This window comes from Falco punctatus, assembly GCF_963210335.1.
Source record: "Falco punctatus genome assembly, chromosome: 9".
NCBI lineage: Eukaryota > Metazoa > Chordata > Aves > Falconiformes > Falconidae > Falco > Falco punctatus.
Window position 1 is genome coordinate 30,127,709 of NC_137589.1, and position 19,401 is coordinate 30,147,109.

The following is a 19,401-nucleotide window of genomic DNA, read 5'->3' on the forward strand; positions in this document are numbered from 1 at the left end:
AAGAAACAAGTCACATCTTTTGCATAGTGCAAAGTAATAGATGTTATCTATGAACATTAATGACTCTCAACTTCATTTCTGATATGGTAAAATCTAATCTTATTCTGCTGATGGAAAATAAAAGAATAGAAAACAGTGACTTTGCCAAATATTAAGTCCAGTACAGTTTGAGAATGGATCACAAGTTATATGGAGTCCCGATTCTATGGTATATAAAGGCCATAATTATTCTTGCAAAAAACCTGGCTAATGTTAAAAAATGTATTGTCTTTCTGAAAATAGATGAAAAAGCATAACAACGTATTTGTCAACAGGAAGTAACCATAAACTTAGGAGGCATGCAGGCATTGAGCACGGCTGAGCAAGACTGGAAAGAATTAAGACAGAACCTCTTTCCCCTCACTTTTCAGGCTCTAAGTAGGACCAGAGAACACCTTCTTTTATGAGGGTTGAGCAGGCTTTTCAAACCCCTTTGGTGTGTGTTCAGTGTCTAATGAAACTCTTGGTGCTAGGCTTTCCCCACACAGACTGTGGACCATGTGGAGTGAAGCTGCAGCTTGTCACCAGCCCACAGCCATGGCTCTTCCACTCCTGGTATACTAGGGAGTATTTAGATATTGGTAAGATTCAATGTCGGTCAAATCTAACATAAGAATTTCAAGGTGTCCCTGTGCAGGTTTTTTTCATGCTGCCAGATGTGCTTTACTGAACCGCTGCATGCAGTGAGGATCTTTTGTGATTGCATTGGTCAAGATAGTACCATGGGTGTGTTTGTCTTCCAAGGCGAAAAGTGAGGTCAGTAGCAATGAGCGTTGTGCTGCAGCTCAGACTGGATAAGAGATACTTTGGTGTCCTAGGATGAACACGTCTCTGACTTCTGCTTTGGGGCATTCAGTCTAACATGGCAGTCTTACTGTTATGTGGCAGGTGTCTTTCTTGTCTTCCTTGTTGGGCTGTCCTACTTACTCGGGTGAAGCCCACTCCTGTACTTTATCCTCTGGTTTCTCCTGGCAGGCAGTCCTTTCTGTTGTCCTGGTGTGAGTGCTTCAGCCTTGCCCTGCTCTTTCCTCTTGGCTGAGAATTACCTCCTGGGTTGCTCCTTGTAGATGCAGTCACGCATCCCACCCTTCAGAAAGCTGGAGGCCTGGTTTCAGATTTTTTGGATGTGATGTGTAGCATGGGAGCCATTCAGTTGCATTCAGATGTTGGGCTTTCAGATATTTGGATACTGTAGTAGGAATGAATGCAACCAGGAAAGCAGCAGACGGGAAAATCCTCCTGTCTGCTTCATCTGCCAGTAGCCCTGGAGGAATAAAACTGAGATATGTTCCCTTAACTCTTCCACTTTTTAGGTTAGGTCTGCTTGTTTGTTTAATGAGTGAAGAGTATTTTCTGTCTCAGAACATGTGCAGAAGTGGGATGGCTACATACACTACTCTCAAACTCAGAGAAGCTAACGTTGGCATTCTCACGATTTCCCACATCTTCTGTACTGACAATATGACATTCCTTGTAAATCGATGGCAAAATATATGATCTTTCTTTTTATGGTCTTGTTTCTCTCTACAGTTTAACTCTTCTTTTGCTGATGTCTTTGAGTCTGATTAAAGGATATTAACAAAATCTTTATCTCCTTGGGTTTACAAATTTGGCTTAAAAATTCTCTACTTGAAACTTGGCAAACGCTGCCTTGGTATGCAAACAGTGGGGATGGGATAGGGGAAATCACTTGGCTGTTGAAAAACTACATATGGGAAAGTCACATGGAGCTTTCAGTGTTTTATTTATAATTCTGCAAAGGCCTCTTCTAATTTGAAAAATAAAGAGACCAAATAGTGGCTTCTGGAAAGCAAACAGCCAGATTTTTCCATGCTTATTTTTAACATAAATATTAACTTCACAGATCGTAACATGCTTTCCTCCTTAAATATTTTTTTTTCAGCCTGCAGGATGTATAACTGGATAAACTAACATTGCGAAGAAAACCTTAAGTCCTTCAGCATTTGCCTTTTTTAAATTCTATTTATGAAGCCATAAGAGATGTTTTGTTTCATTTAGCAAATACATATTGAGTTTCCAGAAAGGTGACTTGATTTACAATAAGCGTACCCAAAAGGAACGGTATGCTTTTCACATTTGTCTTTTAATGAAGGATTAGGGTATTTATTTCAAAATATATTTCCCAGAAAACCACAAATTTTAATCCTTAAGTAATGTTTAAGTAAGAACTGAAGTGAGATTTTCAGATATGGCTGTATGTGTGAACAGACATTGCCAAACACAAATCCTTGCATTATTAACTAGTAAAATAACTGCAGCCGTGAGTTTTATGTCAGCTTGATTCTGAGCAGAGTTTTGCAGGTATCAGCATAAGTGTATTATGTGAAATTGCTTGAACAAAGCTAAAGGAAGATTGATAAAGTGGTTTGCCTGAGCGGCTCTAGCATTCTCTTCCTGCTTGAATTGCTGAACATGGCTAACTCTTTGCAGAATGGCATTTAAGGTTAAATTTGGAGTCATTAGGTTATAAACAGTCCACAAAATATTTTACATGCTTCATGTTAATATTCCTCTGAAGATCAAGATTCCCTGGGGAGAAATGAGAATATGTACCAAAAACATTCTCAGTTCTTGAGGTTTATCCACAACTTCCTAGATCACTAAAGATCAACAGTCTTATGAAGAAATTACTGCAAAACAAATTGTGATGCAGCTCTCAGAGTGTTTATAGGGGAGAATTTATTGGATAGCGCCCTTTCTTTTAGCTGTCAGATTTTTTTTATTTTTCCTGGATGAGATGTAGATTGTGATTGGAAAATCTTTCTGACTGTAATTTGGTAAGTTCATATGAACCTTCATGTTCAAGAATGCTTTTGAGTCCTGGGCTGTGTTGGGAAGAGACATGGCAAAAGTGTTCTGATCTTGACAGACTGTCTAAATCTGTGCTACTGAATAGAGAGAGGAGTCCTTTCCTTTCAGTAAATCTTAAGGGGGAGAAGTTCTTGACCTTTCTTGAAGATGTCAGAGTATCTGAGAATTTTGGCCCACCATGCAACTTTTTGCGAAGAATAAATCTGGCTCTACTGTGAAGAAGTGTCTGTTTTGTGCTAGGCACAATCCATGTAAAACTGGGTTTGGGGGTGTGGGGGGGAGCTGTTGTATTTGTGAAAATGGCCTTGTCTTTTGTTCTGGCATTAGCATTTACTGCCTTTACTGAATACTTGACATTTACAGTTGTACATCAACAGCATATGCCTGTGCTCCTTGCTTGTGTGGTCAATCAACCTAGGGCACCACTCTGAAATAAATAAAAAACCTCTAGACCACCAGCTGGTCCTTCAGAAATGAAACTTACTTCAGATTCCACTGTTAAGTTGCAAAATATTGGGATTTATAGACCTGGCAGGATGGCTCTGGCAGACTTACCACATTACAGCAAGATCTGGGCTCTCTATCAAACCTCTGACTTAACTAGTGTTTCTCATACCTCAGGGTGCAACTCAGAAGGGACTTCCTTAGCATCTGTGTGCAATCAGATTTCTTCTAGCTTGCCTAGATGAGATGAGAGGCCAAAAGCGGAGGACCTGAATGAGAACCAGAGAAGAGCTGCTGTAGGCAGCAGACACTTGCAGTTTATAGACTGTAAGAGCCACTGGCGCATCTGCCTGCTCTAAGGAGTTTAGGAAGGAGCATTTTCCATGTGTTTGCAGAGTTTTTGGAGGTCTGGTTATCCCTCAGAGTCATTTGAAAGCTAGCTGCAGACAATTTGACAGCAGTACTTTACACTAACGAGGAAGCAGCAGGATTGTGCTTCCTCCAGCCTGCCTTGAAAGAAGAAATATGGAGACTTAGCTGTTCGGAGCTACACGACTATAAGGCATAATAATAGCTCAAAGACTTTAACTACACAGCTCGAGCATACACTATTGGCATATCAGAGAACTAAACCTCGTCCAGCATGCTTCATCAGATAGCAAAGCTGCTTGATTCACCTCTGTTACTGATCCAGTTTCCAAATTGAATCCTTCAAGCATCTGTGAGGGTCTCTTTTGGAGCACGATGGACACAATACCACTGGTTCTGCTGGCTTGCTTTGACACATACAAGTTCCATTTCAATTTTTTCCCCCTACATTTATAAAAGATGCTTTAGCTTTTTTGATTGAAACTTTGCTTTGAATTTCCCAAGAATTTGGGGGCATTTTTGATGGTCACTTTTTTTCCTCATGGTGACTTCAACTCAGTGTGAGCTCAGACTTCAATAAATAGTCTGCTGTGTGCTGACAGTCTGAAAAATGAAATCATGCTGTCAGTTTATGCTGAATTCTATGCACAAATGGAATATATATTTTAAAGTCTTAACATTTTTTTCTCATGCCAGACGTGCATTTTAAAGGGATCTTGACATTTATTATCATCTTCGTTATTTTTTGCTGATGTTAAAACCATCTACTAAATTCAGTTGTCTAAAACTGAAGGGACAGTAAAGATTCTGTTTGTATAGTTCACCGTTGGTGTAAGAATTGTATCACAGCTAGCAAGGAACACACAAAGGATTTAGTAAAGGCTCTGTAAATACAATGTTAGATCTAAAAAAAAATTGATATAAAATTTAATGAGGGAAGTGAGTAAACAGTAACTCACTAACTGATACATAGACTGAAAGGGTTTGCTGCTTTTTTGATTCTCAAGGGGAAAAAAAATATACAACCCAGAAAACGCACAAACTCCTGGTTGTAATTGTACACACATTAAAATGAATACTAAATGTAAAGGGGTCAAATTAAAGGAAAATAATAAGGTAGAAAAAGTTATAAAATGGTGAGGTGCTTCAGTCTCTAGTAAAAGTACTGGAACAAGTCCCCGAAGGCTTCATAAGCGTCTCTAAGGCAACAGGAAATGAGCAGTGTGGATGTGTCAGGAACAACCTCATGGGGGAAAAAAAAATTAATTTGGTCGATTCAATGGATGTTTTACAGCCCAACCTGAGAGAGGAAGCACATTGGTTATGGGATCCTGAGTAGGGATCTGTGTTCAGGATTAAATAGTAATGCAGTGGGTTCATTAAGTGACTGGAATATACGCTAAGTAGTCTGTGGTGGTGACAGGGGTCCTGGAGGGGTTTGTTCTGCCACTGTGCCAACAGTTTGGGATACAAAGAGATGCAGGTGGAGGGCTGTGTGTGGTTTTTAAGACAAGAGCACAACTTGAAGAAATAGTCTGAAACCTATTTCACTTTTCCTGAGGGGAAAAGTGCAGAGTACTTATTGGATGGAGAAAGCCAAATAGAGGGAGTCCGGGATTTTGGGATGTATCAGAAACTGAGTGCAGTTGTTGCAAAAAACCCAGTCTCCCCCATTTTACAGTTAAGGAAAATAGCTGCAGAGAAGGAAAATACAGCGGCATGCAGGAGCTGGTGAGGGGAGGCATTGAATATTTTGCCCTCTATGCTTGGATGGAACCAGCTTTATTTGTACCTGGAAGCCTAACTCTGTGAGCTCTCTGCTTTATGTAGATCGTGCCTTCTGAGGGCTCTCCTGTTAGAGACAATCCCAAAATCTTTAATGATGTAGTTACAGAAGTGTCCTACACAGGTTATTTTGTAATACTCCATGCTAGTAAGTGATGCACACCATTTTGGATCCCACGTTTTAAGATGGGGTTAAGTTGCAGGCTGAGAAAAACAGTAAAACTATGATTGAATCCTTGTACTCTACAAAAAAAAGCTTCTTGTGAGGAATGAGACAATTTTCCAGGTGAGCTAAGTTTAAGAAGATGACTGTGACCAGTTGTCTTGCTTTTAGTGGAGAAGAAGAAATTACTGCCCTATCTTGCACTAAGGTCTGAATTAATGGGAAAGAACATCCTAGTTTTTCAAGAGCATTGAGCGCAGGAGCACATTGCCTGTGGAGGCAGTGGGAACACTAGTGATTGCAGTCATTTTAAAAACAGGTTAGAGAAATGTTGATGCTTCAGGTGCAGCAAATAATTCCCAGAGCAGTTTGACAGGGTGACTTCTTGAGAAGCCTTTCAGCCTGGTGCCTCTGGGTTTGCACCTTTCATTTTTGAACAGCCCTGACGCTTAAAGCCTGTGTTAAGGAACAACTGCTGAAAGGAGGACAGTCTGACGGCCAGTTTGTAATTAAATCCATAATGAAATTGTGCTCACAAATGTTGCTGTCCATCCCTATGTTCTTTATGTATTCTTGACGAGAAGATGTCACTTTCAGTGGTCTGATGGCTTTACAAGGTGCAGGTTTGGTCTCTGCAGTGAAATCGGTGGGTAGTTTTCTCCCTTGTTTCCAGGAAAGGAGGCTTTGTCGTGGATTTGCAAAGGAATTCCTACTCCCCAGACTACCTGCTTCAGGGGAAAAATACTACTGTACAAGCCGACAATGTGTCAGAATTATTTCTAAAATCTGAAAATATTTCCTTACCTTAAAGTTTCTTCATTCAACAGTCACCCACAGGTCTTTGAGCTTTCTGAGTGCTGAGGATGATGTATGTTGTTCACCTTTTGAAGAAAATAACTGGCTTCCAACAGTTTGGGGGTTTTTTGTTTTGTTTTTAAGATTTACTGTTCTATTTTAGTCATGCTAATTAGCACCAGTTACCTTCCTGTAAAAAGGTAGGACCTCAAGCAGGTTTTGTATTGTTTTGATTTTTTTACACAGATGTGTATGGACCATTTGGTTTGTGCTATGGGAGAATTTAAAAGAAAACAATAGTTGCAGGAGTAAGAGGATGCTGGTATTGTGATCTAGAGCAAATGTGTGCCTGGAAGCCAGATTTCAGCAAGGAGAAAGCAGGGTTGTATCTGCCTCTCTCTTCCGCAGCCTGCAACCTTGCTGCAGAGAAATGTGTGGAAGAGGTGAAGCAGTGTGGGTCACCCTGTCCTCCTTCAGCCCTGCTACAGCCAAGGGGACTGTTAGCTCTAATATTCTTGCCTTATCTGCCAGTGGAATAACAAGCATTAATGGAAATTATGGCAGTTGGGATAAGATCATATGCATAAAGGCAGGTTATAGTAATCAGCATTTCTTCCCATGATAAAGCTGAAATGAGTTTTTAATTAGTGGTCATAGAACTATATGAAATAAAGCATGCTTTTGCACATAAGGGGAGCCCACGTTGCCCATTTACCTAAGGGATAAACCCTACAGATACCACAGAGGTAGGGGAGTGGGACAGCACGGTGTTGAAAGTATCTACCTTTGGAATGGCAAAACCGCCTAGCCTGTAGGTACATCACTGAAATTTAGAAACTGGCTATGATTCTAGGTGCCACCAGTGCTTTTAATGCTTAAGGAAAGTGCAAACTGCATAATGTCACAGCTGATGCTGAAACATGAGACTCGGACATTGCTTCCTCCCAGCCGCCTGTTCCTTACATAACTGCAAGCTGTCCCAGGGGTGGCCTCTAGATGAGCTGAGCCCAACAGGAAATATTTGGGTAACCGGTGGCAGTTCTGCTAGGCATAGAAAGAATAATAATTAGTTGTATGTAGAGTCCAACGGTTGTAATATCTCAAACAACTTTCTGGCACTCTCCCCGTTTTACAGTTAAGGAAAATAGCTGCAGAGAAGGAAAATACAGCGGCATGCAGGAGCTGGTGAGGGGAGGCATTGAATATTTTGCCCTCTATGCTTGGATGGAACCAGCTTTATTTGTACCTGGAAGCCTAACTCTGTGAGCTCTCTGCTTTATGTAGATCGTGCCTTCTGAGGGCTCTCCTGTTCAAGGCAATCCCAAAAGCTCTCCTTTCCAGCTGTCAGAGTAACAAAGTGTGTGGCCTTTTGGGGAGCTTTTCTTATCTTCCTGGTAAATATGTGGGCCAAAGCAGAACCAGTACTACAACAGGGGAGAGATTAGGCTTTAAGGTTTTGATATTTACTGCTGTTTCACAGACATGGGTAAATTCAGCTTGAAACTGCACTTAACCATATGCTGTGCTGGTTTGTTTATTCCTTATTCTTATGTGCTTATCATTTCAAAATAGAGATAAATTCATGTTTTTCTTCCAAGTATTTGGAAACATCCTAAGCAACACAGTAATTCAAGTTAGAAAAGATGAGCTTGTGTTTAAGATGAGGTTTTCTGAAGTGGTTTTTCCCTAAAGTTGCGTGTTTAAAGACGTTTTTAACCACGGAGGTTAAGATCTGATAGCTCTCAGAGTTTTTTTTCTAGTGATTTAAAAGTGATGTCTTTAATACCGTTGTGCTGTGATCTTTTAAATGCTTGTGGTATTGAGCTTTCTTAATAGTTAAACTTGTGGTTTCCTTTAATTCTTTGCTTTGGATGTATGAAGATACATGTACGTGATCTTTAGTGTTCTTCATTTTGGAAAAGAAGTCTTCTTGTCTTTTTACTAGTCGGACCATGCTGTGTGGAAGGGCTTTCCTCTTATTTGTGCCAGGCCCTAACCACAAATCTGAGCCTCAGCCTACCTGTAGCAGTTCAGGTGAGTTTACTTGTCTGCTAGAAAACAGAAATCCTGTAAAACTCTAGGTACTGCACAGCCCATTGGGTTAACTGACAGACACTTAATTTTAGGAGTACCACGTTCTGATCCACGTGTATTTTCTAAGGGGAAGAAGACTCTGTTAAACCAGTTGTTTGTGGTTTGTGTACCGCAAACCCAGTAATGTGTGCAACCTGTTGATGGGGATGCAGGTGCCACGGCAGGACCTGGAGTGTGAAGTCCAGGCATAATAGTAGGAAAGTGCTTGAGACTGTATGTGTATAGGGCAGTTTGAGGATGTTTCTTTGCCTCGGCATAACTTATATGATACTGCTCTGCTGTGTAACATTATCAAACCATAACATCCAGTGGAGTGCTTGGAAGGAGGCAGCTGCTAATGTCTTCCCCCCTACCCTCCCCAAAAGATTTCCCAGAATATCTGTTCCTCTCAAGAATGATACAGGCCATGCAGAAGTGGTGCTCTGCTGGAAACAGAAATTTAATTCTCAGAACTCAATAAAAGAATGTGTTTCTTGTAAAAAGAGCTGAGGAAAACAAGACTGCAGGGATTTTGGGGGCTTTTCTAAATTTGTTCAAGGGGTAAATATAAGCTCGGAAAAGACCAATGAACTTCAGAAAGATCTGACCAGGCTGTATGTATACTGGATACCCTGGCAGTCTTACATGATAAGAAAGCCATTTTAACCAGTTGTCTACCTCTTGTCAGGTTAACTAACTGCACGGTTCCTTGAAGAAAGAACTGAGCATCTTTAGGCAATCTGATGCCCATTTGACACCACTGTTTCTGAATAAAGTGTGGCATTTAGGTTTGTAAGAAAAGTAGTAGAGGTTAACATCAAAATACTTCCTAATTTGCAGGGATATCGTCACTTTAAATTACATGCAGCTGTACATGTGTGATTACCTATCACATGTGCTATCTATTAACATCTCTATGGGTGTTTCCCATGGTCAACATCCTGTGCCTTGTGTGAGAGACTGGATTTTATCTTAGCAGCAGCATTTCACGAGTGGCGCTTGTGAGAGTGCAAAAGGGGCAAAAGCCCATGACCTCTCTTGGGTTTTGTCTTCTTACTCAGGGTGATGTGATGCAATTGGGCTGATCCGTGACCATCTTCTCTGGCTCCAGACTTCTTAGGTATATCTTGGTGATGAAATGTCATTTAACCACCCCTATCTTCAGTGAGTTCTCTGGTTTTGGTGGGTTCTTTTTGAACACATTTGCAGGCTGAGAGGTCAAGCCCTGCCTGATCTGCAGCAGGGCTTGGTCCTGCGTAGTTCGGCCTAGCAGAGGCAGTGCTGCATCCCAGATAATTGCTCCATGCACATAAGTATCCTTTTCTTTGAGGACCTCTAAGACGGTCTGCTGTATAATTGCCTGTTACCTTAGACTCTGATGAAAAATCCATCCCTAGGACCCCAGAAGGTCGTTTGTAGCAGCATTATCCCATGCTATCTAGAGACAATAGAAGAGTAAGGAAGAAGAAAACCTTCAAATCAGTGCTAGTCACCCCAGCACTAGTGCTGTTAGCTTTGGCAAATCCTGTCTCAACAATAAAGCCAGCTGCCATTTTGGCATCAAGACAGACAGACTTGGCATCAGCCCCTCTGGCACCAAAAAAACGCTTCGTGAGAGCTGGCACCAACACTGTGAAACAAGGGTAAGGCCCAAGGGAAATGCCACGCAGACATGAGATGAGCGCTAAAAATAGTGAGTTGCTGTCATTTGGAGAGAAAACAAATAGCACTTCTAAGAGTAGGGCATCTAAGATCCTCCATCAAGGTTGTGCTGGTAAGCAGCTTTGGGGCAATGCTGTCTCCTATAATGATGTGACCAAAGGACACACACAAGCTGTATTTTTGGTACCCACATGGTGCAAGACTCTAAAACTAGAACAGATGCTTACCATCTTGATTCCACATTTGGGGGATCTTGTTACTGTCTGCAGGCTCTGCCTTCTTCCCTGTCTGGAGCAGACTGTCTCCTCTTGAGCCATTACCAAAGGTCCTGTTTGCATACACGGGCATAAGGAAAACAAGCGCTGTAGTGCCAAAAAGGAAGAAGCCAGACTAGTGTCCCTGTACCACCCCGGACACACTAGCCCTCCTGGAGACAGTGTCGTTAAATGTTTAACAGCTGAACTCCCCCCTCCCTCCTCCTCTCTCTCACAGCAGGCTCAGAGAAAGCAGAGTAGGCTTTCCAGTGACTTCATTACCCACTCCAGACTAAAACTGAAGCCTGACACTAGTGCCCCAAACCTGAGAATGCTAAAGGGGCAGAATCGACCCTATCTCCACTGAAGAAGTTCAATACAGTAGTTTCAAATTTTCAGCCCCCCTCTGCCTCAGTGGTGAAGGACTTTAAAGTGTTTTTTTTTAACGCCTCTGTGCTTGAACGGCAGGTACTGAAATAGCGGTCATACAAAACAGATGATGCAAATAGTCTTTGGCCTTAGAATTACATTGGCTTGGCCACAACTCTGCTGCTGTGAAGAAAAGCGTGCTGGACATGTGGCTATCATTTTCTTCTCCTTGGGAAAAAAGCAGTGGGAAACAATGTCACTGAGGGCTGGAAATTTCAAGCTACACTTAGCAAAAACTATTTTGGTCTTGGAGAAGCCGCCTGGGCTTTTTGTTGCCACCACTCTCCCATCAGCTAAACAGCAGTGTCTCTGGAACAGCCTGGATGGGGCCTCTTTTGTCTTCTGTGTTAGATGGGTGTTGCAGAGGACTCATCAGGCATCTCTTCCACATCTACCCCTTGTCCACTCCATGCCCTTTCTTGAGTGTCCTTCTTATGATAGCTTAATACAGAAAGCAGTTGCAGAGGAGGGATTTCTTCCTGTTCAAAAGCGCAAAGGAACGTGCTTTACTGTTGTTGTTTCTTCACCCACATATGAAAAGTGAAGAGGGGCGGACAGGCTCCTGCTGAAATACCAGGTGACAGTCGTGTGTAGTGGCTTCCTCTGCAATGCCCCCTCCCTTGGTTCAGGGCTCACGCATGGCTTCCAGGCAGAGAATGTGGCACAATGTGCTTGGCTGACAATTGCTGTTCAGGATTCAATTGGAATCAATATTCAGCTGGAATCAACCATGAGCTGTTGCCATTGGGGCTGTCTGCAACACTGAGCATGTCTTGAAGTGTGCAGTCTCTTCCTCCCTGGTTAACCATTACCCAGAGACAAAGACAGGTGACAGCAGTGAGGTTGAAATGCACTGTCCCTATTTGCTTATCTTGACTTAGCTGCAAAAGTTTCTTGCACTTCTAAACCACTGAGCTGACAGAAGCGGTGACAGGTTGCAGGGAAGAGGGACCTGCCCAAGGACAGTTTCTAACCACTGCAAGCCCTTGTGCTTCATTGCACATTAAAATTTATTGATCCAGCAGACTGGTTGCAGCTCTGGCTCAAAAGCCAATTCCAACATGTATGGTGTCTTTTCCTGCGGTTATTCTTTGCTCTCTCTAACAATGATTAGGTCAGTTTGGCCTGGCAAACAGTAAAGGCAAGTGACTTCAGTGTCCTTGTTTTGTAGTTGAACTGCACACAAACTGGGGGACCCACTTTACCCCACTCTTAAATAATACAGTAATATTAGACACAAGAGGGCTGAAAGGTTTGGTTTGGACTGTATGTCCCCTAAGCAATAGAGCAGATACTCTAGATCCTGTAGGTACTGGGAAATTATCACACTGACCTGTTCCTGTTTGTCCTCTGGAATTTGTTGATGACGTTGTTTGTAGGCAGTGCCGGTGCTATACGTTACATGAACCAGGACACCTTGTCCTCATGTTGGAAAGTCATCATGTTCTTGTAGTGGTGCTGTTAGGGTGGAGAAGTGGCCCTTCATTCTTTAGGAATTGACAACAAGTGGGCAGATTTTGCGGGCAGCCAGAAATGGTTTCCAGGCAGGTCTAGCATTGCGATCCTTTTCCAGCATTGTTCCAGCATTGGTGATCTCCCAGTGTCTCATGCTGGTTCTGCTAGCAAACAAGCCCCTTCAGAACATTTGCTGTCAAAGCAGATAGACCTTGGTCGTTCCTGGATGTTGTCTTCTTCTAGAGAAGCAGAGATCTGCTTTTATACCTTTCTGTATGTTTCTTTCCCTTTTTTTTTCTTTATTCCCAGAACCACCTCCAGGATAGGGAAAGATAAAGTCATTCAAGTTGCTTTTTCACACTTTGTTTCGAGTGCCTGACAGACTTGTGTAGTCTCAGTTCCAGCACCCAAGGCTGTGAACCAACTAATGAAAATGGATAGCTGATGCTCCAGGTATGTTCCTGTTACCAGCATGAAAGTAACAGAGTGCGCTGGGACAAATGGAAGAGTCGTTAGATAAAATTGTTCTGACTTTATGGTCAATTTATGCATATATATATCTCTATCTGCACAACCATGGTATTAATATTTAATTGAGGGGATGTTATACACCACCCATATTTACTGTGCAAAATCTCTCACTGCCTAGGAGTGTAATAATGGTGCAACTGAGCGTAGCCTTGTGCTCCAAGCCTGAGAGATCTGAGCTGTGAGACTTCAATTTTTGTTCCAGTTGTGTTGTCATAACTGGATCACCTAAAGGTCAAGCTGTCTTCTCAGGGGGTATCAAAATGGATATTGCATCTTGCTGGGTTATTAAACCTGCTTGCAAACATCTCCCATCAAACACGGAAAGCGAGTTTAAAATGGCCCAAACAACTTCCATCATTTGCTTCAGTTGTATGCTGATTTTGGAGGTCACAAGGTACAGTGTGGGCTTGTGAAGATACCAGGCAGCATCCTTTACTCGACATCACGTTTGGGGCAGATGGCACGTTCAGGACTGCAGTACTACAGAGTGATAAAACCTAGAGGTCTTTATTTCCTTTTTTTTTGAAAAAAGCAACTTGCTCACCATTATCCTGCAGTGGGATCCACACTGACATGCCAAAGAGGATGGTTGGTGGCTGCTTAAACAAGCAAATTTTCAAAAGCATGTAGATCCCATGATCTGTCCTGACATTAGCCCTGACTATTCTAAACTGTCAAGAGATTAATATACAGAGTAACTGTAAAAACTGGTGTTTGCTCTGTTCATTGTAGCTCTGATAGACACACCCTTGTGTTATAGATGGGTGGCCTTTGCAGACGTTAAACTCCAGTTTTGCGTAAAGGAAGTCAAACCCATGCTGAGCCTGCCTTAGAGCTGCTCTTGCTTTTATTAAAATAATTATTATTTCAGCTTTGGTTTCCCCAGGCGGAGAGCAATAAAAAATCAGAAAGGTTTGAAATGGACAATGAGCAGCTGAAGGCTTTGGGAAAAGATTTTGCATTAAGAGGATAGGGAAGATTGATATCTTCTATAAGAAGATAGCTAACAGGTACAGAGTAATGAATGGGTGAGAAGATGGATGGGGACTTCTGTTCCCACCTGCTAATAATATGAAAGTCAGATTAGAAGGTGGTGAATTCACTCCTGATGAAAGGAACTAATTGTTCACAACCACTGTCTATGAAACTCATTGCTGCAATACAAAGCATTGGGGCGAGAACTTAGAAACTTAAAAAAAAGAGGAGGGGGTAAAATAATACCCCCTTGGGTTGGGATATCCAGTTGGATATATCCACAGCAAATGCAACGATTAGGAGAAACTAGGTGTTTTGAAAAGGCTCTAAGCGTATCGATTAGGGTATTATAAGTGTATGAACTAACTAATCCAACTTTTTTTTTTTTCCTCCCTTCTCCAGGGCTTTTTCCCTAGCCACCTCTAGCAGTTTGTGCAGCCTGTTACTGGCTGTTGGTCACTCAGAGACTGCAAGACAGGGTGGCTGCTGCTGCAGTCAAATGTATTAATGCCTGCTTGCAAACCACCTTTTTTGTGTCAGTCTTTCCAGGATTGCTAAATTCACACATAAATTAGGATGCTTTTGCTTTTCCGCGCAGTTATTGCCTTTGATAGTTCTTCACAACTTGTCTTAGATCTGGAATGACGCTTTGCCTTTTGAGTATGTGCTGGAGGAGAGGCGGGTGGTTAAAGTTAGATTCCTTCTGACAGTAGGGATTTAGAAATTGCTGCATTAGCTCAGCCCTGGGATCTGCCTAGTCCAGGGCTCTGGATAGCAACAGCCAAAATCGGATATTTCAAAGGACAGCATGAGGCCACAGAACAGATTACTAAAACAGAAAGCTGCCCTTTTATATCACTGGTGTTTGTCTATAGAATTGGAAAAGCAAAGGTTGAGAGTTTGTTTGATCCAAGAGCACAAAAGCTGGAAAATCACGCTGCCTGGCTGATGCTAGTTGACGCTGATGTTTTGTATCCTCCAGGAAATTAATTATGTGCCTGTTTTCTCTTAGGAAAAACCGAGATGTGCTTACTTTAAAGGGCAAGTTTATATGGTGGCTTTAAGTTGGTATGGAAATAAGTAATGCTTGTGTATGGTCTCACAGCCTAATTGTGTGGAGGACACCCACGGTGGGATCTCATCTGGGAAACAACCCTGGGCTGGGCTGGGAGGGAGGCAGCAGCAGTGGTCACTGAGGGGTTTTGGCATGCAGAAATGGGTGTCTTTCTGACACTGCTGCAAGCTGTCTGGCTGTTGGGGGGGTCTGTTCTGGTTTGGGTTTTTTTCTACTTTCCTTTTTTTTTCTTTTTTTTTCTGCTGCTGCAAATTAGCATTTATAAGAATTATATGTGGTTTCTCTGCCTCTCTCTTCTGAAGTCCTGACATTATTGTTAAAACTGCTACTAAAAAAGGGATTCAGTGAACTCTCTATGTAAAAAAAAAGCATATTCCTTCCCTCATTGAGTATTTTAATACGTTGAACTCCAAAAGTCAGAGAGGCCAAAAGCAAGGGGAGTTGCCCCTCTGTCAAATATCTATGGAGCTGCTGCTGGGGCACGTGGGAATGGCAGTGGTGTCCCAGTCCCCCCCGACAGACGAGGACAGCTGCTGATTAAAGAGAAGCACAAAAAAAGAGGTTGCTGAACTTTCAAAGTGAAGGTAGAAAAGGGAGTTAAATTTAGATTACCTTCTGCAGTGTCATCTCCTACACCCCTGTGGAACTTGCTGTACTCCATGCTTGGGAGAGGACAAACAAGACATGCCATCTTGGGCACCAGATGATAAATTTGTTTATATGCTTTAATTGCCCCTTGGCAGGAAAACGTGAAATGAGCTCAAGTAGAACGAGAAACCTTCCATTGGGTTAGTTGGGTTTTCCTTGGGGAGAGGTGGATTAAAATGGCTTCCCGTCACCTGTCTGATGCTGGCGAGGCCAAATCCTGATCCTACTGAAACTGGGGGAGTTGCTGTTTCTTTATTGGGATGGCTGTTAGCCTGGAGGGACTGAGTTGAACGGTACTGTAACAATTGCTCAGAAAAAAATGGAGCCGTGGTGGTAGGCAGAAGGCAGCATGGGAGTACTTTGGATCTGTGAAGGCTTTACCCAGCGGGTCCCTAGAGTGTGGAGGTCCTTGGAGAAACCATGATGGTTGCTGCTAGGGTTCCAGTGCTGTTCAGCAAGCAGCATCAAACTTTGCTTTCTCCTTGAAAATAGATTAAATGTCTATTTTTGCTTAGTGAGATTTAATCATCACTGAGGAGCTGTCGGCTCTTGCCAACTTTTTTAATAGATTCCCCTCCACTTCCAGCATCCAGTTAGCAGGGAGGAGAGCGCTCCTGCTTCTTCGTGGGTCCTTGCCAGGGTCCCGCACAGGCAGTGCTGCCCAACAGCAGCTGTCTTAATGTTCTGGGCTTTTTTTTTTGTTTTGTTTGTTTTTGTTTTGTTATTTTTTTTTCAGAACTGCCCGACCTGATGTCATTTCCCTCTTGCAAACACCCCGGCTGGGCTGCGTCTGAGATATGTCACGGGGAGTGGGAGGAGGAGGAGGGGGAGCCAGCGAGTGCGTGCAGTGTCCCAGGACCCTGTTTACTGAGCATTCCCAGCCGAGGAAGCCCTGGTTTAAATAGGATCGGAGGAGCGGGCTGCCCGCAGCAGAGGAGGAAATGGTCACTGTGGGGCTTTAAATTCCTACCTTCCCATGCGCTGGTGTGGAGGATGAGCCTGCAGAATGCCTTTCCTCCTGGGTCTCAGACAGGTAACCGGCTTTGGTGCGGTGGGAGCTGCTCGCTCAGGTGGAGGATGTGACTGATTGCCTTTTTTTCGTTTGGTGGTGTGCTTTTTTTGGTTGTGGGGGGGGTTTTTTGTTTGTGGTTTTTTTTTTACACCCCCCACCCCCCAGGAAATGATTTCTGACTTTCCCAAAACAGAACCGTGCAAGCAGCACTTCCCCACCCATGGCGTTTGATCAGGGAGCGCAGCAGTGCGAGGGACGCCTTTTATTAGCGAGGAAGGAGCAAAACTGCAAGGCAGGGAAAGAAGCTCTTGTTGTTGTAGACTCTGCGGCAGGATGGCTCTTTGTGTCGTGCTCCTGGGCAGTTTTTTGTTTGGTTGGATTTTAAGGTACTTTCCACAGTGCTTAATACGGAATTGTGTTTACATTGTTTAAAAACATGTCAAACTTTGAACTCTTTCCTTGTGTGGGTAGTATTTTGAGTGTTAAACTGGTTTGATTTTTGGTGTGTGGTGGTGTTTTTTGGTTGGTTTGTTTTTTTTTTTTTTTAAGAAAAGAGACGTTTCTCTGTATCATTTCTGACAAAGGTCACCAAATGGAAAAGGGTAATGTGCTGTGACCCTCAGCTTGGTGACTTTTTAATTGTTCTGGGAGAGTTGAGCTTGAACAAGAAACTTGGGATAATTTAATAGCTGGTAATGTCGAGTGGAATGAGAAACGGTAGCAACTGCCCAGCTGCTCCCCACTGGAGGAGGTGCCAACTATGTGTTCCTAGGCTCGGGGAGAGCAAACCCTTTTTTTGGTCTGGGAGGCATGTCTGTAGGGGAATCTAACTGTAACCTCTTTCCAGCGCTGCTGGGATCCGTAATCCACAATAAATAGATATTGCATGATATCAGTGCTGCTTGCAGTTTCTAATTTAGAATTAAAAATTCAAGATTGGCCCGTAGCATGCTTTAAACTGCCTACTTTGAGTTGTTCAGAAACAAAGGCAAAAGGACTTAAGCACACTGCTGAGTAAACAGTGCGCTCTTTTTCCTTATCAGTTCGGTTTTGGTGAAATGCAGCTCCCCTCACCCCGCTGAACTGAAAACAGTTTTACATAAGAAACTACCTCTAGTACAATAACCTTCTGTAGGTGAATGCAATAGCTATAATAATAGTTCACTTGCTAGCACTCAGGGCAAAGAGATGTTCCCTAAAACCCTCAGAGCTGAAATTTGGGCACGGAGGCTGAACGGTGTTAGGTAACTCTCTCAACTAGCAGTGAGACATACATAGCTGGCTTACATGTTGAGATTGCTTGAGTTTCATGGGTGTGTTTTTCTCTTGAAGTTCCTATTTCTAAATTAATCTTTTTGTTTTAGAGACTTTTTGGGACAGTTGAGGTGCTGCATGAGTTAGGTGTAATTCGGCTTCATTTGCTCATGCTGTGAACATTTGATTCTCAGTGGGCTGGATGGTACTTTTTTCTGTGCTTGTAACTTCGGCATCGATACAGAGGCATTTATAGGAAGCAGAAAAAAGGTGTTGTCTCGAGAACACAAGAGCAAAGCTCTTCACTATTTTTATCCACTGATGAAGGATATCATGGGAAAGAGCTGCTTGCAAAGCTGCTTGAACTTTTCTTAGTTTTAATCATTTTGAGTTTTAGTCATTTTTAGACAAAAAAATCTAAATATTTGGATTGCATCCTGCATCCAGATAACATTCAGAATTTATTTTTCTACTTCTAAAAGCAGAAAAAAAGGGTTGCTAGTGCACAGTGCTATTTAATTGTAAGTGTGGGAGGAATTCAGGAACATCTTGTCACCTCTATTGTCTCTTGTGTTGGCATTTGGACCGTAAACGCTGGGTTGTCTGGGATGTCCTTTGTTGTTGTTGTTCCCACTCAACGCAAGGGGTGCTGATTCTGGGCTGTGCCTGGCAGGGACAGGGAAGAGGTGCTCTGTGTGTGGGGCCTTCCCGTGTGCTGCCTGACAAGGGCAAAACTGGGCTCCCCAGGACGGGCACCCCTTGCTCACTGCTGCATTGCACTGAACTGGTTTCCCTGGATCTGCCTTCACTTCTTCTGTGGGACCCAGTGGCATTGCAGCACAGCAGATGGACTACTGAACACATGGGTAAGAATAGGGTGTTTGGTTTGGGTTTCCTTTGTTGTTGTTGTATTGAGGATGATGTTTAAATGTCTAAAAAGCTAGGTCACCTCTATGTGGGTGTTTAAAGCTTCTGTCCCAGGAAACATGATTGTAGAGGATCTCAGCTTTCAGGGTTGCAGGTGGAAGCTTGAGCATATTCATCTAGATCACCACATAAATGTGAAATAAAAAACCCCAAACCAACAGGTTAAAATGTTGGATTGCTAACTTTTTCAGTTTTAATTTTAACTGCTTGAGTTTTTCAATGTTGTCAACTGTTTGGTGGTTTAAAACAGCAAAATGCAAGACAGCTGCCTCAAAGCTGTAATTTCCTGGAAGCATCTTGTCTTTAATGGGAAAGGGCAGGGACTACAGCTGGGAAGCTTCTAGCAAGGTATGAAGGAAGTAAACACTTTCACGTGGCACTTAGAAAGTGAATGCACAGTTCTTAGAGTCTGAAAGTGAAACTTGTGGTAAACAGAAATGAAAACAGCTCTTATTGAAATATGTCAAAGTGTCCATGATCTGTGAAAGGACAGTGTTCCTTTAAAGATTGTTGGAGTATTTCTCCAAGATAAATGGATGCCACAAACCAATTTGTTCCTCAGATAAAGGTTAATAAAACCTCAGAGGTTCTGCATCCGCTGGGGGTGAAGATGGATCTGCGGTGGCTGATTAATCATGGTGATTTAAATACAATTCTCCTGATGCTAGCATTAGTGAAA

The 19,401-nt window shown here is 42.6% G+C and overlaps 1 protein-coding gene across 6 annotated transcripts in view; it reads left to right on the plus strand.

Annotated features, from left to right (window-relative positions):
• The window catches only part of WBP1L (WW domain binding protein 1 like), a 66,197-nt gene that overhangs the window by 25,008 nt on the left and 21,788 nt on the right, over positions 1–19,401 (plus strand). Inside the window, exon 2 of one of the 6 annotated variants that reach the window (XM_080403504.1) lies at positions 16,266–16,562. The exons of 2 other annotated variants lie outside the window; for them this stretch is intronic. In XM_080403504.1, the coding sequence (XP_080259630.1) occupies positions 16,266–16,562 (297 nt within the window). Of the gene's footprint in view, positions 1–16,265; positions 16,563–16,680; positions 16,928–16,961; positions 18,662–19,401 lie in introns of those variants that run through there. 3 more of the 6 variants (XM_080403507.1, XM_080403508.1, XM_080403509.1) reach the window with 3 other exon arrangements.